At 41.3% G+C, this 19,173-nt stretch overlaps 2 protein-coding genes across 2 annotated transcripts; one reads left to right on the top strand and one right to left on the bottom strand.

The window, feature by feature from the left end:
• Positions 1-707: 707 nt before the first annotated feature.
• On the top strand, positions 708-11,499 carry pygl (phosphorylase, glycogen, liver). Its single transcript, XM_056427342.1, has 20 exons — positions 708-1,020; positions 1,634-1,735; positions 1,835-1,913; positions 2,249-2,352; positions 3,194-3,319; positions 3,879-3,990; positions 4,984-5,066; positions 5,230-5,367; positions 6,161-6,253; positions 6,574-6,720; positions 6,831-6,994; positions 7,982-8,096; positions 8,246-8,347; positions 9,043-9,190; positions 9,590-9,648; positions 9,742-9,883; positions 9,990-10,197; positions 10,306-10,440; positions 10,646-10,712; positions 11,218-11,499. The coding sequence occupies exons 1-20, from the start codon at positions 778-780 to the stop codon at positions 11,404-11,406; spliced, it is 2,556 nt and encodes an 851-aa protein (XP_056283317.1). The 5' UTR covers positions 708-777; the 3' UTR covers positions 11,407-11,499.
• Positions 11,301-18,125, bottom strand: LOC130202052 (lysophosphatidylserine lipase ABHD12-like). Its single transcript, XM_056427348.1, has 13 exons — positions 17,871-18,125; positions 16,008-16,110; positions 15,689-15,808; positions 15,485-15,515; positions 15,346-15,391; positions 14,987-15,116; positions 14,851-14,888; positions 14,303-14,382; positions 13,396-13,478; positions 12,519-12,597; positions 12,111-12,244; positions 11,932-11,983; positions 11,301-11,391 (listed from the first exon to the last, which is right to left on the bottom strand). Exons 1-12 carry the CDS (start codon positions 17,971-17,973, stop codon positions 11,956-11,958), a joined length of 975 nt encoding a protein of 324 aa, XP_056283323.1. The 5' UTR covers positions 17,974-18,125; the 3' UTR covers positions 11,301-11,391; positions 11,932-11,955.
• Between the last annotated feature and the right edge of the window lie 1,048 nt (positions 18,126-19,173).

Raw genomic sequence — 19,173 nt, forward strand, 5'->3', positions numbered from 1 at the left:
CTATTTATGTATCTGTTTATATATCTATCTATGTATCTGTTTATCTATTTATTTATCTGTTTATATATCTATCTATGTATCTGTTTATCTATCTATGTATCTGTTCATGTATCTATCTAACTATTTATTTGTTTATCTTTCTTTTTATTTGTCTGTTTATCTATCTTTTTTTCATCTATTTATCTATCTTTCTATCTATTTATTTATCTGTTTATCTATACATATATATATGTATCTGTTTATCTATCTATGCATATATATATATATACACAGTATATATATATTTAGGTTTATCTATTCATGTATCACATGTTTATCTATTTATGTTTATCTATCTATCTTTCTATCTATTTTAGTTTATCTATCTATTTATTTATGTATCTGTTTATCTATTTATTTATTTGTTTATCTATGGATCTAAAAATGTGGGCCAAAAAAACTCAAACTTTTATTTATTTTCACAATGACGTTGTTTCTTCCTGTCATCATTCATTCTAATGACATCACTCCAGTATGACGTGTGCGCGTGACTAATAAAGAAGAGTGTCACCTTTAACCTGCCGGTCCTTCTCACCTGCGCTCTGGCCCCGGTGGCCCCTCGCTGCCGCCCCGCGGGGGGGGGGCCTCCCCCTGCGCTGACCAATGGCAAGCAGCGCGAGGAGGAGACTGCTCGCTGAAAACCTGCCACCATCTTCCCTTCCGGCTTCACTCTCCCCGGCCGGCCTCCACGGACTGACTGCCTGACCCCCCACCGGACGGACCCGCTGCGCCCCGAGCATGGCGACCCCACTCACCGACCAGGAGAAGCGCAAGCAGATCAGCATCAGGGGGCTCGTGGGCGTGGAGAACGTGGCGGAGCTGAAGAAGGGCTTCAACCGCCACCTGCACTTCACGCTGGTGAAGGACCGAAACATCGCGACACCTCGGGACTACTACTTCGCCCTGGCCCACACCGTGAGGGACCACCTGGTGGGGCGGTGGATCCGGACGCAGCAGTTCTACTATGAGGTGGACCCCAAGGTACAACCAGGTCCAGATGAGACGGCCTCAAACTGTGCCTGTACACAAATAATATCACGATATAGAAATACAGAAAGTGTGAAAAAAAAGTTTTACTCTGCAATTTTTTTTAAATAACATGAAAGAAAATGAATAATCACATTTCACATTGACACGTGTTTACAAGCACTGCTGTAAATACATGTAGTGAACTACAGTATATTTGAACTATTTTTGTAAAGTCAAAATACATGTAGACAGAAATAATAAATAAAATAAATTAATATATTCTGCTGACCTGCACTGCATTTCAAATCTATTCTACAAACGAGTTTGTCTGTCTTTAATTCTGAAGTGTTTTTATTTTATTTATGTTTTTCAGGGAAGTAGTCTTGCCCAATTTTTATTTTCTGTTGCAAAAAAAAAATTCCACTTTCTCTCTCAAGAGGTTCAGTGTTTTCAAGTCATTGCGTCACGTTTACACCGCCGGAGGAAAATATTTGCCTTGTTCCGGTTTTGAGTTATGTGCTGCTCGGCTCTAAAATACCCTGAAGCCGCTACGCAAACAAAGTATATCACAAATATGAATCTTTATTCATGCAGTCTCTGAACAACGTTCTCTCCTCTCCTCCAGCGGGTGTATTATCTGTCTCTGGAGTTCTACATGGGCCGGACGCTCCAGAACACCATGATCAACCTGGGCCTGCAGAACGCCTGCGACGAAGCCATCTATCAGGTCAGACTCTACACACACACACAAACACACACGCACACACACACACATTCAATACTCCATAATGACTGTCAAGTCAACAATGGGGCTTGTGTGCTGCAGCTCGGCCTGGACATGGAGGAGCTGGAGGAGATGGAGGAGGATGCAGGTCTGGGCAACGGAGGCCTGGGCAGACTGGCGGGTAAAAAATAAAAAATAAATTAGAAAGACTTGAGATTTATTGTGTATCGCTCCTCGAAAAACAATTCAACGCTGCAGAGGGAAGGAAACGGAAAATAAAGCCTTTTTTTAAACTGACAGTAAATGAGTTAAAATGACAAAAACGTGTACAACAAAAGTGCATTGTCATGTTTTGGCTGTTTTGGCTGTTGTCCATCAAACACCTCTCCGTGTGCCACAAAATGTTGCAACAAAAAAGGAACATTCCGCCACAAAAACTGTCCTTCTGTGTCTCAGTTGAGTTTGCATTGTGATTGTACGTCTAATTATTATTGTTTATGTTTTGTGTGCCTGCAGCGTGTTTCCTGGACTCGATGGCCACTTTGGGTCTCGCGGCGTACGGTTACGGCATTCGATACGAATATGGAATCTTTAACCAGAAGATAAGAGACGGCTGGCAGGTAAACCGCAGCTAAAAAAAAACCAATGTAAATATTGTTTCCTACAAATGTCATCTCATCAAAAGGCTCATCGGCTTATTGATCGACTCTTTTAACCTTAAAAATACAGTCTGTGTTTTTGAACCAAAATGAACCATTATCTCTGGAGTTCATAGATCCTTTCTTATCTTTTAACTTTGAAATTCGGGATTCGGTTGTTGACCCGTGTTCGTGCTGTTCCTAGACGTGAATTAGGTCACCATGCATCGCGAGCTAATCATTAACGGCAACTTACACACACACACACACACACACACACACACACACACACACACACGCTACAGTGGCGCAAGAGCTGGTGCTGGTTGGTTTTTTTAGATGAAAAGAAGATATATATGTATATGTATATATATATATATGTGTGTGTATATATATATATATATGTATATGTTGTCTCGTGATGAGACGTTTGCCCTTTTGGATTCTCCGGGTTATTTGCTGTCCAGAACCTCGGCGTAGACATGCACTCCTGAACTGGATCTCGGCTCCGTGTCCTCTGACCGGGGTGGATGACCCTGTTTTTAATCTCCGCTTCTATTGGATAGTGAATATAATCAAAGCTGGCGCTTTTTTAAATGTATTGTTCAGCCGATTACACAATATCTAATCTAATATAATGGTGATCTGGGTTGTGCTTTATGTAACTTGGTTAATTCACATAAGGGAAGTCCTTCTTTTGTCTCGCCTCAATCTTCTGCATCCAGAGGTCAGAGGTCAAAGGTCGGATAAGGTAGATGTCTCTACATTACCTGCTACTCCATCATGTAGTGTATTGTATGTTTTGTATATTTACCTACTGTAGGTGGAGGAGGCAGATGATTGGCTGAGGCATGGGAACCCGTGGGAGAAGGCCCGCCCAGAGTACATGCTGCCGGTCCACTTCTACGGCCGCGTAGAGGACTGGGGCTCCAAATGGGTCGACACTCAGGTACTGAAGATGAAGATGATGATGATGATGATGATTACAAAAAAATTAGCACAATGAGACACAAATATCGATAAAGAGACTTCAATTGACCACATAGGGCCTGTTGTTTGACCCTGTCCATGGCTACAGGTTATTTTGAGTTTTAAAAATGGCTGCTTTTTTCCTTTACAAAAAAAATATTACCAGACATTTTAAATAAATAAAAGTTCATTTATTTTGCACTTATCACAGACAAAGTGTCACAGAGTGCCCTACAGTAGTCAATTAAAACAAGTTGGCAAAAACAGGGGGCAAAACCATTTTGTAAAAATACACTGTAAAAGATGGTGCCGTAAAGAACACTATAAAACAAATAAGAAAAATAAACAAAGAATATTTAACTTAACCAAATGCCAGTGTAAGCAGGTATGTTTTGAGATGGAGTTTAGTTAAATAATACTATTTTTAAACTCTTAACACGTTTAACTCTATTGGAAAGTCTCTAAAGCTTCCTTCTGGGTCAGGTAACAGGCTTTTATAATTCTGCTGACTCGCGGTGTTTCCCTTCTCACGGCTGCAGGTGGTGTTGGCGATGCCCTACGACACGCCCATCCCCGGCTACATGAACAACACGGTGAACACCATGAGGCTGTGGTCGGCCCGCGCCCCCAACGACTTCAACCTGAGAGACTGTGAGTGAAGGAAAAAACCCACCGCACGAGTTCTCCTTTCAACAGAAACTCGTTGCAAGGAAGAAGGAAGAAGGAAGAAGGAAGTGTGTGTGTGTGGCCAAATAGTTTCTTTGCTTATGGTGTTTTTTATAATGGATTTTTAGATAATCCTCTAATACACAGGCATCAAACACGAGGCCCGTGGGCCAAATCCGGCCCGCCACATCATTTTATGTGGCCCCTGACAGCTTGAAAGACACATGATCACCTTATTTTAAAGAAATTGAAGAAAAATATCCTGTGCTTTTATTTTGAAGGTTTAAAATTAAATGGATTTGTATTATAATATTAGAGACATTTTCTTAAGTACAATATTTCTACACTCAAATAAACAATAATCAAATGCAAAGAGAGTTATTTGACCATATGTTTGAGTAGTTTATACAGTTACACCGGCCCTTTAAGAGGCGGCCATGATGCCGATGTGGCCCACGGTGGAAATGAGTTTGACGCCCCTGGTCTAATACATCAAAATGTATATTATAATATCATACACCTCTGAAAAGCATGTGCATATCTGTCTGTGGGGTGAAGCAGTGGAATAATTTAACTGACGACATCAAAGAAACAAAAAAATCTGGTGCAATTAAAAAAAATAACTAAAAAACATGAATGGAGAAGTATAGACTTGACAGTATTGATAAAGCATAAGAAGAAATGGGACAAATGCTTGAATTTCTGTATTGTTTTTGTTTGTTTTATATATATATATTTATTTATATATATTTATATATATATATATATATACATATACGGTTCTTTGGAACAAGTTTGTTAAGCAATCATAGGTTAGGGTACTTATAAGCTAGATGGCTTTAGCCTTAACCCTTTCGGTCAGCCACATGTTTCTTTCTTTTTTTTAATTACTGATGGTTATAAATTTTGCCGATTGGAAAAAAATAAATAATAAAAACTCAATCATTGTTCCTAAAAATGCTCTCTGCCCGTCTGCAGTTAATGTTGGAGATTACATCGAGGCGGTTCTGGACCGGAACCTGGCGGAGAACATCTCCCGTGTTCTTTACCCCAATGACAACGTGAGTTGAACATTTGGTCATGAGGCACATTTATTGACGTGTGTATTTATGCAAAATGCATTGAGACGCCTGAATATGGTGCAGCAGCTGGTCCTGTAGTGCGTGACCCCGTCTGCTGGTCTGAAGCCTCTCTGAGCTCTTTTCTTCTTCTTCTATGTTGTAGTTCTTTGAAGGAAAAGAGCTCCGTCTGAAGCAGGAGTACTTCGTCGTGGCGGCGACACTCCAAGACGTCATCCGCCGCTTCAAGACCACCAAGAAGGGAACTCCCGTGCGGACGTCCTTCGAGACGTTCCCAGAAAAGGTAAGCTGCGGATTTAAGTCGTTTTATTTACTTATTTATTTAAGGGATGCAAAAGACGGAGAAGATGGAAACGGTGGGGGGGGTTGCTTCACTTCTTCTCTTACCCTCCCGTTGTTTGGCCTGAGGCGAGCCGGGGGCATCCAGGTGAGGTCTTTTACAATTGTGTGATGCAAGCTCAACTTCCTGTTTTTAAGGCCTCTAATTTACTCAAACAAGGAAATTGCGCTTTCAAAATAAAAAGGCGTAAAATAGTTAATGCATTGCAATGAAAGTTAGTGGTTTGTTTTTTTACTGAAAATAAAATGGGTCACAATAACGGCAGACATTATGTTAAGCTGCAGAATCCAGTCGTTTATTAAGGGATGCAGAAGATGGGGGGGGGGGGGGCTGCTTCACTTCTTCTCTTACCCTCCCGTTGTTTGGCCTGAGGCGAACCGGGGGCATCCAGGCGAAGTCTTGACTTTAAAAAAAAGATATATATATTTTACAAATTTGTGACACAAGCTCAACTTCCTGTTTTTTAAGGCCTGTAACTGACAAGGAAATTGCGCTTTCAAAATAAAAGAGCGTGAAATAGATAATGCATTGCCATGAATGTGTGTGTGTGTGTGTGTGTGTGTGTGTGTGTGTGTGTGTGTGTGTGTGTGTGTGTGTGTGTGTGTGTGTGTGTGTGTGTGTGTGTGTGTGTGTGTGTGTGTGTGTGTGTGTGTGTGTGTGTGTGTGTGTGTGTGTTGGAGGAAGTTCGATTACAATCAATGAGACGCTGACGGTACAGAATGTCGTGTTTTTCCAGGTCGCCATCCAGTTGAACGACACCCATCCGGCCTTGGCCATCCCCGAGCTGATGAGGATCTTCGTCGACATCGAGAAACTCGACTGGGACACGGTGGGCGAGAGGCCGACTCGTTGAGTTGAAGTCCACTATCGCGCTTCGCTGAGAGAGCGAGTCGAGTGCAGCGGGAAGAATAATAAATGAGGAACACAAAGGGAGGGTAGAAGTCACAGAGCGTGACAGGTGACACGGATATTCCTGTGTTGCGTAATATTCCTGTGCGATGGAGAAAGTCTGACAGGTGAAGAAATAAACCCCGGTAGTTTGTCGATGCAACATGGAGGGAAGGAACGATATCGGGACCACGGCAGACTTTTAGATTTGGTTGCAAGTAGTTCCAAACTAAAAAATAAACTCCTCCTCCTCTTCCGCAGGCCTGGGACCTCACCAAGCGCACCTTCGCCTACACCAACCACACGGTGCTCCCCGAGGCTCTGGAGCGCTGGCCTGTGGAGCTGCTGGAGAAGCTGCTGCCCAGACACCTGCAGATCATCTACCACATCAACCAGGTCCACCTCGACGTACGTACGGCGCTGCAGAGGGACGGAGCCCGGGCTTTTATTGGCTGAACGCACCTGTGACGCATCATATGAATCTGATCTTTTTATACGTATCTTTTTTACTCTCGCAGAGGATCGCGGCTCTCTTTCCGAACGACGTGGAGAGACTGAGGAAAATGTCTCTGATCGAAGAAGATGGCTGCAAGAGGGTGAACATGGCGCACCTGTGCATCGTGGGATCTCACGCCGTCAACGGAGTCGCTGAGATCCACTCCAACATCATCAAGACCGACGTGTAAGCCTCCACACACACACACACACACACAGCGCCTCAACACACCAATGTGTGTACACAACAACAGACTGCATCAACATGCAGAACAATAACAACCAATAAACAGATGAAAACTTCCCGAGCTGTGAGAAATGTATATTACCTGACGAGGCGGCCATTTTTGTTATTATGGTAAAGGACTTTCGTTGGTTTGATCGCCGTGTATTTATTTATTTATTTGTATGCGTGTTACTCGCATAACTAAAAAAGTATTAAACCGAATCGCATGAAATTTGGTGGGATGATTGGTTATTATCCGGGGACCAATTGATTAGATTTTGGGATCGATTGGGTCAAAGGTCAAGGTCAAGGTCATGAAAAGGTCAAAATCTTCTTTTTACCATAGCGCGGTCAATTTGTATCCAATTGGCATGCAACTAAATGCCAAAATTCATAATTCAATGCCCAATCTTGTGATATCGGTTATATGCGCGCTCGAAAGTGCGCCGTTTTGTTGGCATGTTTTAGTGCAAATTTACTGCAAATCACATTTGTCACATTTGATCAAACCTGAGACGCCTCTTTACCAGCCTGAAAGTCATATATCCACCATTAAATGTTGTGTTTTTATTTTCTTATAAAGCAGTGTGTCTTATTTGTTTTTTCAGGATTTCTGTATGGATGTGATTTCACAACAATACAATATATATATATATATATATATATCATTTCACACTTATAAATGTTAAAGATTCTCTATTTTTCCCAGTTTATATCCAGTTACGGTGAATGTGATCAGCTGACATGGCACTAAGCTGTTGCCTAGCGACGTAATTTCGTTGAAACGCTCAAGCGAAGTGTTTGAGACCCCGAGGGTGAATACGGGTGCATATATTCAGACAGACGGTGTGATGAAAATAAAGTGTTTATTTTTGTGCAAAATTGAGGCATGTAAACTAATTTTTTCCCTCAAGAACATTTACACATTCTAATTTATTTCTTCTCTAGATTTCGTAATTTCAGTGAAGTTGAACCGGAGAAGTTTCAGAACAAAACCAACGGCATCACCCCAAGACGCTGGCTGCTGCTCTGCAACCCGGGACTGGCGGAGGTCATCGCTGAGGTCAGCTTGCTCCAGAGCCGCTGTAGTGTGTATATAGATATATAGATGGATATATAGAGTATATATATATTTCTATATGGGCTTTAGTGTAGGAAACACTGTTTGTTTTGCCCTCGTTTTCTCCCTGACCTTCTCATTGGGCGCTCCAGGTCATCGGGGAGGACTACGTGAAGGACCTCAGCCAGCTTGAGAAGCTGAGGGACTTTGTTGACGATGCTGCGCTCATCCGGGACGTCTCCAGAGTGAAACAGGTAACCCGGTGCCATTTTGAAGTACTTTTTAAAATTAAAATATTCCCATTTTAAGCTATAATATACCTCTATTCCTCGCTGGATCAGTGGATGTACAAGCATTGACCGATATGAAAGCAGTGGAACAGTAATGAAGTCATTCAGAGCACAGAGGTTCCTGTTTTTATGGAACTCTGAGAAGGAGGTTAGAGATCGGGTCTGTATTAGCCAATACTCTTGAAGGAGTGTGGTACGTGGCCTGTAGCAGAGAACATTGATATATCTAATAGAGAGCCGCCAATTAAAAAAAAAAAAGTCTTTAAAAGCAGCCGGATGGATGGGGGTCCAAGAGAAGAGACAGGTTCACGGTCGAAACGAAAATAATTAAAATCCTCCAAATATACCCAGGGCATACATATTTCCAAGGCCACAAACTAAGCGGGATTCTTCGAGATTAGTTGAACGCCATGTTCAAGCTTTCTGACGCGTTTGCTTCAGTTCAGGTCATCAAGCGGTGGCCAAAGCTGTGAGTGGGTTTCTCTCATAGGCTCGATTCAAGATGGCTGCTACCGGTGTTGGTCATATTCGCAGAAATGAGACGCGGCCCCGTCATGTTATGAATGCGCCCTCTCTCATCATCAGATCCCAGTGATGTCACCATATCGTGGATGATAAGGGTCCGTTTCCGTGATCTACTTTTTTTCTCTCTCTCGCAGGACAACAAGGTGAAATTCTCCCAGTACCTGGAGAAGGAGTACAGGGTGAAGATCAACCCGTCGTCCATGTTCGACGTCCACGTGAAGAGAATCCACGAGTACAAGCGGCAGCTCCTCAACTGCCTGCACATCATCACCATGTACAACCGTACGTGAACGCCTCAGTTCGGCACGTTAGAATGACGATACCTGCTAAAGGCGAGAAAGACAAAGGACAGATTAGACCGATGGGAATATCAAGAAAAGTTTGACCTGATGATGCAGCCCAAAAAATATATTCAGCCTTCCTCCAAAGCAATTCTTTGCAATTCATTCAGAATGTACATGTACGGAGCGTACTGCATCTCGTGGCTATCCTTCTGATATTTGTTGAGACATTTGATTCTAAAATTTTTTTTTAAAATGCTGGTGGTGAAGGATTTGGGAAGTTAAAGTCAAAATCAATCCCGTCTTATTTGAAGTCGACGCAGTGACATAAGAAATGTCCTGTAGTGTGAATATGTCACTTTTAATAAGTCTGTCATTTTCTTTTTTAATTTTCCAAAAGGCATCCGAACGAACCCCAGTGCACCTTTTGTCCCACGGACAGTGATCATCGGGGGAAAGGTACCGGCTCGGTCTCGGATAAAGTCTAGTAAACAGGCGGCGAGGTTGTGAAGCATTAGTTTTCCGGTGGGTGTCTCCTGTCGCCCCCTGCAGGCGGCTCCTGGGTATCACATGGCGAAGATGATCATCAGGCTCATCACCGCGGTGGCGGAGGTGGTGAACAACGACCCTGCGGTGGGAGGCAAGCTGAAGGTCATCTTCCTGGAGAACTACCGGGTCTCTCTGGCCGAGAAAGGTACTGCGACTCTCATTCACACCTGCAGCGAGTGCAACATTCTCATTTGGAGGGATTATTTAATCCTAAAGGAGAAGGATATGCTCACGGATCTGCTCTCCCTCAGTGATACCCGCCACGGATCTGTCGGAGCAGATCTCCACCGCCGGCACGGAAGCGTCGGGAACGGGGAACATGAAGTTCATGCTGAACGGCGCTCTGACCATCGGCACCATGGACGGAGCCACGGTGGAGATGGCGGAGGAGGCGGGAGAGGAGAACCTGTTCATCTTCGGCATGAGGGTGGAGGACGTGGCTGAAATGGACAAGGCGGGGTAACGGAATGTTTTTTTAGGGGTGGGTGGAGGAGGCGGGGCTTGTGGCTCTTTATGTTGTCAAAACAATATTAACTTGTGCCTCCTTTTTCTTGTCTTTTTTTTTAGATATGATGCCATGTCGTACTACAAGAGGATCCCAGAGCTGAAATATGTTATGGATCAGATCACAAGCGGATATTTCAGCCCCAGAAATCCAGACCTCTTCAAAGACGTCACCGACATGCTCTTAAAATATGACCGGTGAGCAACACGCTGACGTATATTTCACTTGCCGTTGCATTTTCATTTACTTTGTTAATTCATTATTATAAAAAGAAGAGGAAACATGTTTTTTATGAGACACAAAGGTCACAGAACTTCGGATGGAACTCAAACCTCTGTAGACTTGTTTATTTTAATTTTCTTAAGTCACTTGATGTATTTCTTCTCTCTCGTCTCTCTTCAGCTTCAAAGTGTTTGCGGACTTTGAGGACTACGTGAAATGCCAAGAGAAAGTCAGCCAGCTCTACACGGTAACGCAGACCCGAGGCCCGTTTGGCAAAGTTTAGATTAGTGGGTTTAATTAGTTTAATTGTTCATGCATCACCTAGCTGGGGTTAAATCACCATGGTAACCACTTAATTTTAGGATCCCGACATGGAAAGTTAGTAAATTCACAATAAGGTTACAAGAGCGATATTTGTATAGGTCAGGAGAATAATTTAGCTTTTTATTTTTGTCTTTCCTTGTCACTTTTGTCTTTGATTTCTTTTCCTCAACTTTGACTTTGATTTATTTTGTTTTTTCCTGTTTTTTCCCCCCATTTAAATCTTTTTTTTTTCCATGCCCGTTTAAAAAAAAAAAAAAAATAGTTATAGGACTAATTACAAAGAACATCATAAAACTCTAGAACGAGATTTTATAAAATTTTCAAGCAGGAAGAGAAAAAAAACATTTTAAAAAGCCGACCAACCTACAGAAGAAAAAAATTCAACAGTAGATTTAAAATATATTTATTTTTTTGTTCTCCTCTTAAAGAATCCAGTGGAGTGGACAAAGATGGTGATCAGGAACATCGCAGCCACGGGGAAGTTCTCCAGCGACAGAACCATCACGCAGTACGCCACCGAGGTGTGGGGGGTGGAGCCCACCGACCTGAAGATCCCGCCTCCCAACGAGCCGAGAGAGGCCATCGAAGAAACGGCCAGAGCGCTGAAGAAGATGTGAAGTCGTGTTTTTATGTTTACAACTCATGTACTGCTCCTGTCTGGATCTTCTTCTTCTTATTTTTTGGGGTGTTTCAGAAATCACATCTGCACACATTTTTGTATTTCATCTTTATTGTCAGAGCACCTGTTCCAGTTCTTGCATTACAAAAAAATGTCTGTTATAGGCCTTCAGCACCAACGCATACAGGAAACCCCGGAGGGCGAAGCGGATCATTCCTTCATATTTTGACATTTCGGTAGGATGTCGGCAACGCATCAGCTGACTTCACAGATTTTTTTTTTCAAGATTACATTTCTGCCATTTCATGCTGCAGTTTCTGAGCGACAAAGCCGGTATATACACAGATGTATGCGCGTCCGGATCAGAACAACTTGGTTAATGAAAGATGCAATACTTCAACTTGTGATCTGCAGTATTTAGTTTTGTCCCAGTGTCTTAATTGAAGTGTAATATGTAAATCGGTGCTTTTATATTTCACACACACTCATGCATATTTCTTTTTTGAAAAATAAATCTATTTACTTCTCTGGAGGAGGCGGAGACGATCTACTGCTTCAGGTTTTGTAGAAATTTCCTGCAACCAAAACACATGGCATTGATTTCCTAAAGACACATGAAACTTAATGAAAGAGACATTCATCATTTACTTTTGCGCATTAGCATTGGGAAACATTTCAAAATGTTTTTTTTGAACAGCTTACCCGATAACATTTGACAGCTTGGGGTCCAAGTAGATGTTGTTGTGGGAGAATCCCAGAGTCTCACTGTAGGAGATCATTTCAACGTGAACGTCTGTGTTGTGTTCTTTCTTGGCCTGCATTGATATCTCGTACAGCTGGGGACAAAAAGTCATTCAAAAAGGAAGCCGCAATTTCCTGGACTTGAACCGATGACTCGGCACATTTTCATCTTTATTGACTTCTCAATCATCCCATGATTTCAACATTTGTCTAACGTTAATCTGTTGCAGAAGCACAATCTCTGTTCACGGATAAAAGCCAAAAATGGAATCAAACAGAGGAACGCAATTGTTTACTCAATGTTTCTGCTTCTTTAAAGAATTTTCAGAAAATGGAAACTATATGCAGAGTCAGAGGTTCACAAGGTACCTTCTGGCCCATGTGGTAAGGTACAATGTCGTCGTCCTTTGCATGCAGGATAAGAAGAGGGCACGTCAGGGTCTTCACACTGTGGGGGAAAAATAGTTATATAAATGTATATAAATATATTTAGATTTATACATATATAAATATATTTAGATTTATACATATAAAAATATGTTTATATAAATATATATTTATACATGTATAAATATTATAAAAATATGTATATATATATACATATTATATATTTAGATTTATACATGTATAAATATATTATAAAAATATATATATATACATATTATATATTTAGATTTATACATGTATAAATATATTATAAAAATATGTATATATATATATACATATTATATATAGTTATATATTTAGATTTATACATGTATAAATATATTATAAAAATATGTATATATACATATTATATATAGTTATATATTTAGATTTATACATGTATAAATAAATAAATAAAATATATATAGTATATAATAAATATATATATATATATATAGTTATATACAGGACTGTCTCAGAAAATTAGAATATTGTGATAAAGTTCTTTATTTTCTGTAATGCAATTAAAAAAACAAAAATGTCATGCATTCTGGATTCATTACAAATCAACTGAAATATTGCAAGCCTTTTATTCTTTTAATATTTAATACTTTTTTAATTGCATTACAGAAAATAAAGAACTTTATCACAATATTCTAATTTTCTGAGACAGTCCTGTATATATATTCAGTCATAGATGGATTTCATGATCTGAATCAAACTTATCACGTTCTTTTGCAGGCTGCTTTCTGTCTTTAATAAAAGAGGATGAAGATTGGAAACCCGACAAAAAAGAAAATACTTATTTTAATGTACTTACTTTTTATCACTGGCAAACACGATGTCGTTCATTTCCACAATGCTCCGAAGCAGGCTCTCAAATCCCGGAAGGAACATGTATATCTGCAAGAACATGGATTACAAAAGAAAGAAATATTTAGCAATTCCTTGTGCACTGCAATAACATACAAATACCTTCAGAATAGAAATAGATGTGTGGTTTAACATCGGTCAACTTCGTGGATGTATCTCCGTGTATAGATGAAGATGAACTGAAAATCTTTAATTGCAAATCAGAGAAGTGTTAACTGTCATCCACGTGCAGGGTTCTTACACATGTGGACCAATGGATTTCCAGGACTTTTCCAGGACTTTAAACCAAACTTCCATGACCAAACTGAAATGTCGGTATAAACATGAACAATTTAGAACATTTAGCGTATTGAGAGTGTACGCCGGCTTATATTTTGAGCGTCTTTCTTAAAAAAATTAAATTAATTATTTCAAACTCCATGAACTCAAACTCAAATGAAAATGTGATTATAACAAATGTCCATGACTTTTCCAAAACCTTTAAGATTTAAGTTTTTTCCATGACTTTTCCAGGCCTGGAAATGACCATTTTAAAATTCCATGACTTTTCCAGGTTTTCCATGACCGTACAAACACTGCACGTGGTAAACATGTCCACATTTAAATAGATATTTATGTTTTATTTGAAACCTTATTACTTTACTTGGATATTAAACTTCAAATATGACTTGTATTGCACGTCATCACGAGTGTTACTTAAAGCTCAGCATCTGTACAATTTAAAATGTAATTCAAAATGCCCTTTTCCCACCAACATTTACCATAAAAAAGAAAAGTGTTAGTATTTGCACGTTGTTCTGAAACAAGAAAAGGTGTGTTTTCATGACCACCCTGACCGAAATGTAACAACTCACCTTAGTGAGCGGATAGTTGACGACCACTTCTCCAATAGTTGTGAATGCGGCCTCGAGGATTAAAGCGTCAACATCAGACCCTGATGTGACCAAGAAAGTAACAAAACATTAGAAACGGATGATAACGCAAACTAAATGGACGAGTAAGGTATTAAAATAAAAATGATAAGACTTGCAACGTCAATATTCATCAAATGCAGTGGACCTTTGATTTGATTAATTTTTTCATGCATTTTTTAGATATTCCAGCCAACGCAGACGTCTAATCAGTCAAAATCATTTCACTTTAATACAGATTACACTTTAAGACACACACGTACAGTACCCCGTCTACAGCACGGTTATCTGTTTGTGCACTTTATTTAATTTCATACCATTGTAAATGTAATATTTTCATTCCCGCACTATGTTGATTGTTGTTGTTGTTTTGTTTTTCTGTCTAATGTACACACTGGCTGCCAAGTCAAATTCCTCGAAGCAAATTAATGATTCTGATTCTGAAATGACCTTCGTGGCTCCCGCTGTGACCTTCAAAGTCTCTCACCCACCTTGCTCTTGGGCCTTCGCTGCAGTATTGGTTGCCACCCTACAAGAACCGAAGAAAGACACAAAAGAAGAGGAAGTCTTTCTCATGTACACTGTTTCCAGACGTCTCCGTTGGCGTGGTGCACGGCGCGTACTGACCCTGAGCCCAGCGAGTGACCCCACAGGCACACGTGAGCGCCGCTGCTCTGTTGCTTTGCCCAGTGGTACAGGAAGAGGGCGTCACTGGTCATCCCAGCTTCACTGGGCTTCCCAGTGGAGTCTCCAAAACCTTTATTCAGAGACAAAAAAAGATATACTATATAGGACAATACACCAATAACATGATATGCACTCTATTGTAGACCTCAATGAACAATTACTAGTAATATAAAATAGTAAAGATAGCATGTCTCTCTCTCAATCAGGTTAATGAGGACAGATCCAGGACCCCATAAAGAACATGAGGGGTTTTATTGAGCAGGAACATGATCACATGACAGCAACAATCAGTGTCTTACCTCTGTAGTCTAAAGATAAGACATGATACCCCGCAGCGCTCAAAATCTGCAACACACACAAAGTTGAATTTGAGCCGGAAGGTGAAAGTCAAAACTGGAAAAAAAAAAAAAAAAGAAGCTTTGAAACGGAAAAGTGCACCTTCACCAGCTCCACTCGGTGATGTATGGCCCTGCAGAGATATGAGAGAGAGAGAGAGAGAGAGAGAGCAGTGAATACAAACACACAAGACTCCTCTACTGTTCATTGTGCCTGTGGATAAGCCCGGGGGGGGGGGGCACGTGATACCCACTGGACCCCATTAGGATCAATTCAAGGGTCCCTATCCTGCCGCTCTCATCCCACCTGGATCCCAAGTTGCCATGGAGATAGATAATAACAGGGCGGCCGTCTCCCAGAGTTTTCCGGTACCACTCAGGGCTTCTCCCCGCGGCCTCGTCCCATTGGCTGGCAGGGAGTGTGTGCCTAAGAGACACAAAGATAGAGAGCGAAGGGAGGAGAGACAAAAAAAAGAAGCTTCAAACATTTGTGTGTTTTGTTGTTGTCGAGTGGTCTCGTTGTCGTTCTCCTCAGGAGCCACCTGTACCGAATATGCACACGCTGGGGGGATTTTCAAGTACCGATGCACTTCAGAGGACAAAGCAGGAGGCCGCCAGCGACCTACCAGACACCCACTGAGACGCCCTCCTCCGTGTCCAGGTAGAAGTTGCATGTGTGGTTGAGCACGGCTTCGGGTCTGCCGAGGTCCACGAGCAATGGAAACCTCACTGCAGCGGGCAAGAGCACACAAGGTCAGTGAGAGGTCGGGGTTACGGTCGCCACTCATCATGTCGCGTGTTTCACATCATACTGCATTGGATTATCATTGTAGGGTATCGTTTTGTATTATTACTTTTTACCGTATCATAGCGTTTCATATCGTATTGCATCATGTAATGAATCATATCATAATGAATCATATTGTATAATATTGAATCACAACGTATCGAATCATATCTTATTGAATCATGTGTCAATACAATACATACAATATCATCAATACATATTTTTATGAATCAAATATTTGGGAAATGTAAGGACCAATTTCTTTACCTATAATTTGAAATATAAATATATGTGTGACTCCAGTGTGATAAATCAAATTCACCTGAACCTTTGAAGGTGTAGGGGTCGACACTTAGTTTAGTTTAGTTTATTTCGATCAGCAATAATATACAAAAATCAAAATTTCAACAAAAGAAGAAAGTGGCTAACCGAAAGGGTCAAGGCTGAAACTATCAAGCTTATACCTGTAAGTGCCCTAACCTATGATTTCATGAAAATACTTATTTTAGAGAACCAAATAAATATACCTATATATATATATATACATATACACCTGCACATACTGTATTTCTATCTCCATCGTCACCCCCTACACCCAGGTCTGCAGCCTCAGTATCTTTCCCCTCAGGAGCATCGCACGCCTCCGGCCCTCCCCGCCCTGACATTATCATCCATGACCTCATAACCTCCAGACTTGATTACTGCAACATCATCTTTTATGGCTCTCCCAACTAAATCCTCAATACACTCCAGTATGTTCAAACTCTGCCGCTCGCCTGCTCCCCTCCACCCGCCGCCATGAACACATTACCCCGGTCCTACGTAACCGTCACTGGCTATTACAGAATAGACCTATTATAATTATATAGGATATAGGATACCTATAAAGCCCTAAACAACATGGCCCTACTTTTCAGACCTCCTCCCACTTCAAGCCCCAACTCGTTGCCTCAGGTCCGCCGGTCTTCGAGATGAACTGATTTTTCAATTAACTGGTTTTGTTTGCGTGCGTGAGGCAGATGTGTCGTAGGACTGGCCTCTCAGGACCCAATGTCGACTCTGAAGACCAGCAGGACCAAGTGCCGGACCTGGGGTGACAAGACCTTGTCAGGGGCTCCCCCATCCTCTCTCTCTGGAACGCCCTCCCCATCCATCATGCTCCCACCTCATCATCATTCAAACAAGCCCTAAAAACCACCTCTTCAAACACCTACACCCTACCCTCCACTACATGACTCATCATCGCAGAGCTTCTCCAGTTGTTGTTTTTTTACCCTTTTAAGATAAGGTAAGATATTACTTTATCCATCCCCAAGTGGACATTTCGTGAACCCGAAATGTTCTGTTTGTTCTCGTCTTTCCATTTACTTTTGTTCTGTTTGTCTATGCACTTGGATTGTGTCTAGAAAAGCACTGTTTGAATAAAGTATTATAATTATTATTTATTGAACCTTTAAACATATAAATTAGTACACTTTTCCATAATGCGAATAGTACATAACAAATGGGCCTTTATCGTCTTCCAACCCTCACAGCGCTTTAAACTACTACGACACACACGCGCGCGCGCGCACACACACACACCTGCTGCCATGCAAGGTGCCACATGCAGTACCGTGTGCAACACAACACTCAATGTAACAACAACACTGCGCGCGTGACCCATTTATTTATCTGTTTACCTAAAAATCAATTTACTTACACAAGTGAGAGTATATAATGTGGCCCAGGATCCAGGGGAAGAGGTAGAGGAGGACGGGCGCTGCGACGTAGACAGCGACCAGAAACAACGCAGCTCTCTTCATTCCTGCGTCAGGCCAACGGACTTCCTTTCTGCGGCAACGAACTTCGCGCGCTCCCGCGTCCTGTGGTCTCGCGCTGCCGTCCTGACTGCATGGACGTCGGGCGACGCGGAGGAGAAAAGAGGTCAACGCTCAACTGACACTAACTGGTGTGATGCCCGTTGGTTCGCACACACCGGGGCAAAGGCTCCAGACAGCGAGACGCAACACGCCCAGCAGCACGGACAGGTCACCGCTGCGCCGCAAGGCACTGTGGGTATTGGAGTTCTTTAAACAGAGCGGCGGTAGTGAGTGATACACACTCCATTTTCTTTAGTCATTTAATCTCTTCAGTCAGTCTAACTTTGTTTTAGGTGTTATTAACTGTCAATCACTCTACTACTTAACACATGGCACCGGCACCAACACGTAAATATATTCTTCTTCTTTTATAGGATTTATTGGCGGTTGCATTACCGCCTGGTGCATTACCGCCACCAACTGGAATGGAGTGTGGATCAGGATGACAATACCTTCCTGCCCTATTACCAAATAACACTAAATAAAATAACAAAAACCAACAAAACTACAAAACAATAAATGAATAAAAACATATAAACTAACCATATATATATATATATATGCACACGTACACACATACCACGTAAATATCCTTTAAAGGTGGAGCTAAAAAAGCTAAGGTAGCAGTGGCGGCTTGCCAATAGAGGGCCACGGGGCCACCCACCTTGAACCACAGAATATATATATATATATATATATATTAATAAATTATACAAATTGTCAATATTTGTGTTTTGTAAATATGGAATATACCCAATAATTTTTCTAAGATAGGATATCTGCGAAAAATATATGCATTTCCTGCACTTCCTGCATGTCTTAGAAGCACAAACCCATGACAATTACCACATCACAGCTGGATGGAGTATTAAATCACAGAATGCAACACTATACCGACACCACTGATAGCATTCAGGTTATTTTTGGCAGTATTGGGACCACGTGATTATTACCTTTCCTTCTGCAGAATATTGCAAAACATGGTAGCCATTAGTGGTGGAACTTGTACATTACCTCAAGTACTGCATTGTAGGTATACTTGTAATAATCGATTCGTTGATATAACGCCATTTTGATCATTTGTCATTTTTAATTAACTTAATTTAGTTTTTCTAATGTTGAGGTTTGGTCTGTTGGTTACAT

Source organism: Pseudoliparis swirei, chromosome 11, assembly GCF_029220125.1.
Source record: "Pseudoliparis swirei isolate HS2019 ecotype Mariana Trench chromosome 11, NWPU_hadal_v1, whole genome shotgun sequence".
NCBI lineage: Eukaryota > Metazoa > Chordata > Actinopteri > Perciformes > Liparidae > Pseudoliparis > Pseudoliparis swirei.

Bases quoted from the DNA above. Each gene is read 5' to 3' on its own strand.
- LOC130202052 (XM_056427348.1), bottom strand. From the start codon at position 17,973: ATGAAGAGAGCTGCGTTGTTTCTGGTCGCTGTCTACGTCGCAGCGCCC. The intron at 15,516-15,688 runs GTGGGATGAGAG...ATATCTCTGCAG, and splicing joins CATGGCAACTTGGGATCCAG to GGCCATACATCACCGAGTGG. The intron at 12,598-13,395 runs GTAAGTACATTA...TTTCCCCCACAG, and splicing joins GTGTTTGCCAGTGATAAAAA to TGTGAAGACCCTGACGTGCC.
- pygl (XM_056427342.1), top strand. From the start codon at position 778: ATGGCGACCCCACTCACCGACCAGGAGAAGCGCAAGCAGATCAGCATC. The intron at 1,021-1,633 runs GTACAACCAGGT...CCTCTCCTCCAG, and splicing joins ACTATGAGGTGGACCCCAAG to CGGGTGTATTATCTGTCTCT. The intron at 5,368-6,160 runs GTAAGCTGCGGA...GTGTTTTTCCAG, and splicing joins TCGAGACGTTCCCAGAAAAG to GTCGCCATCCAGTTGAACGA.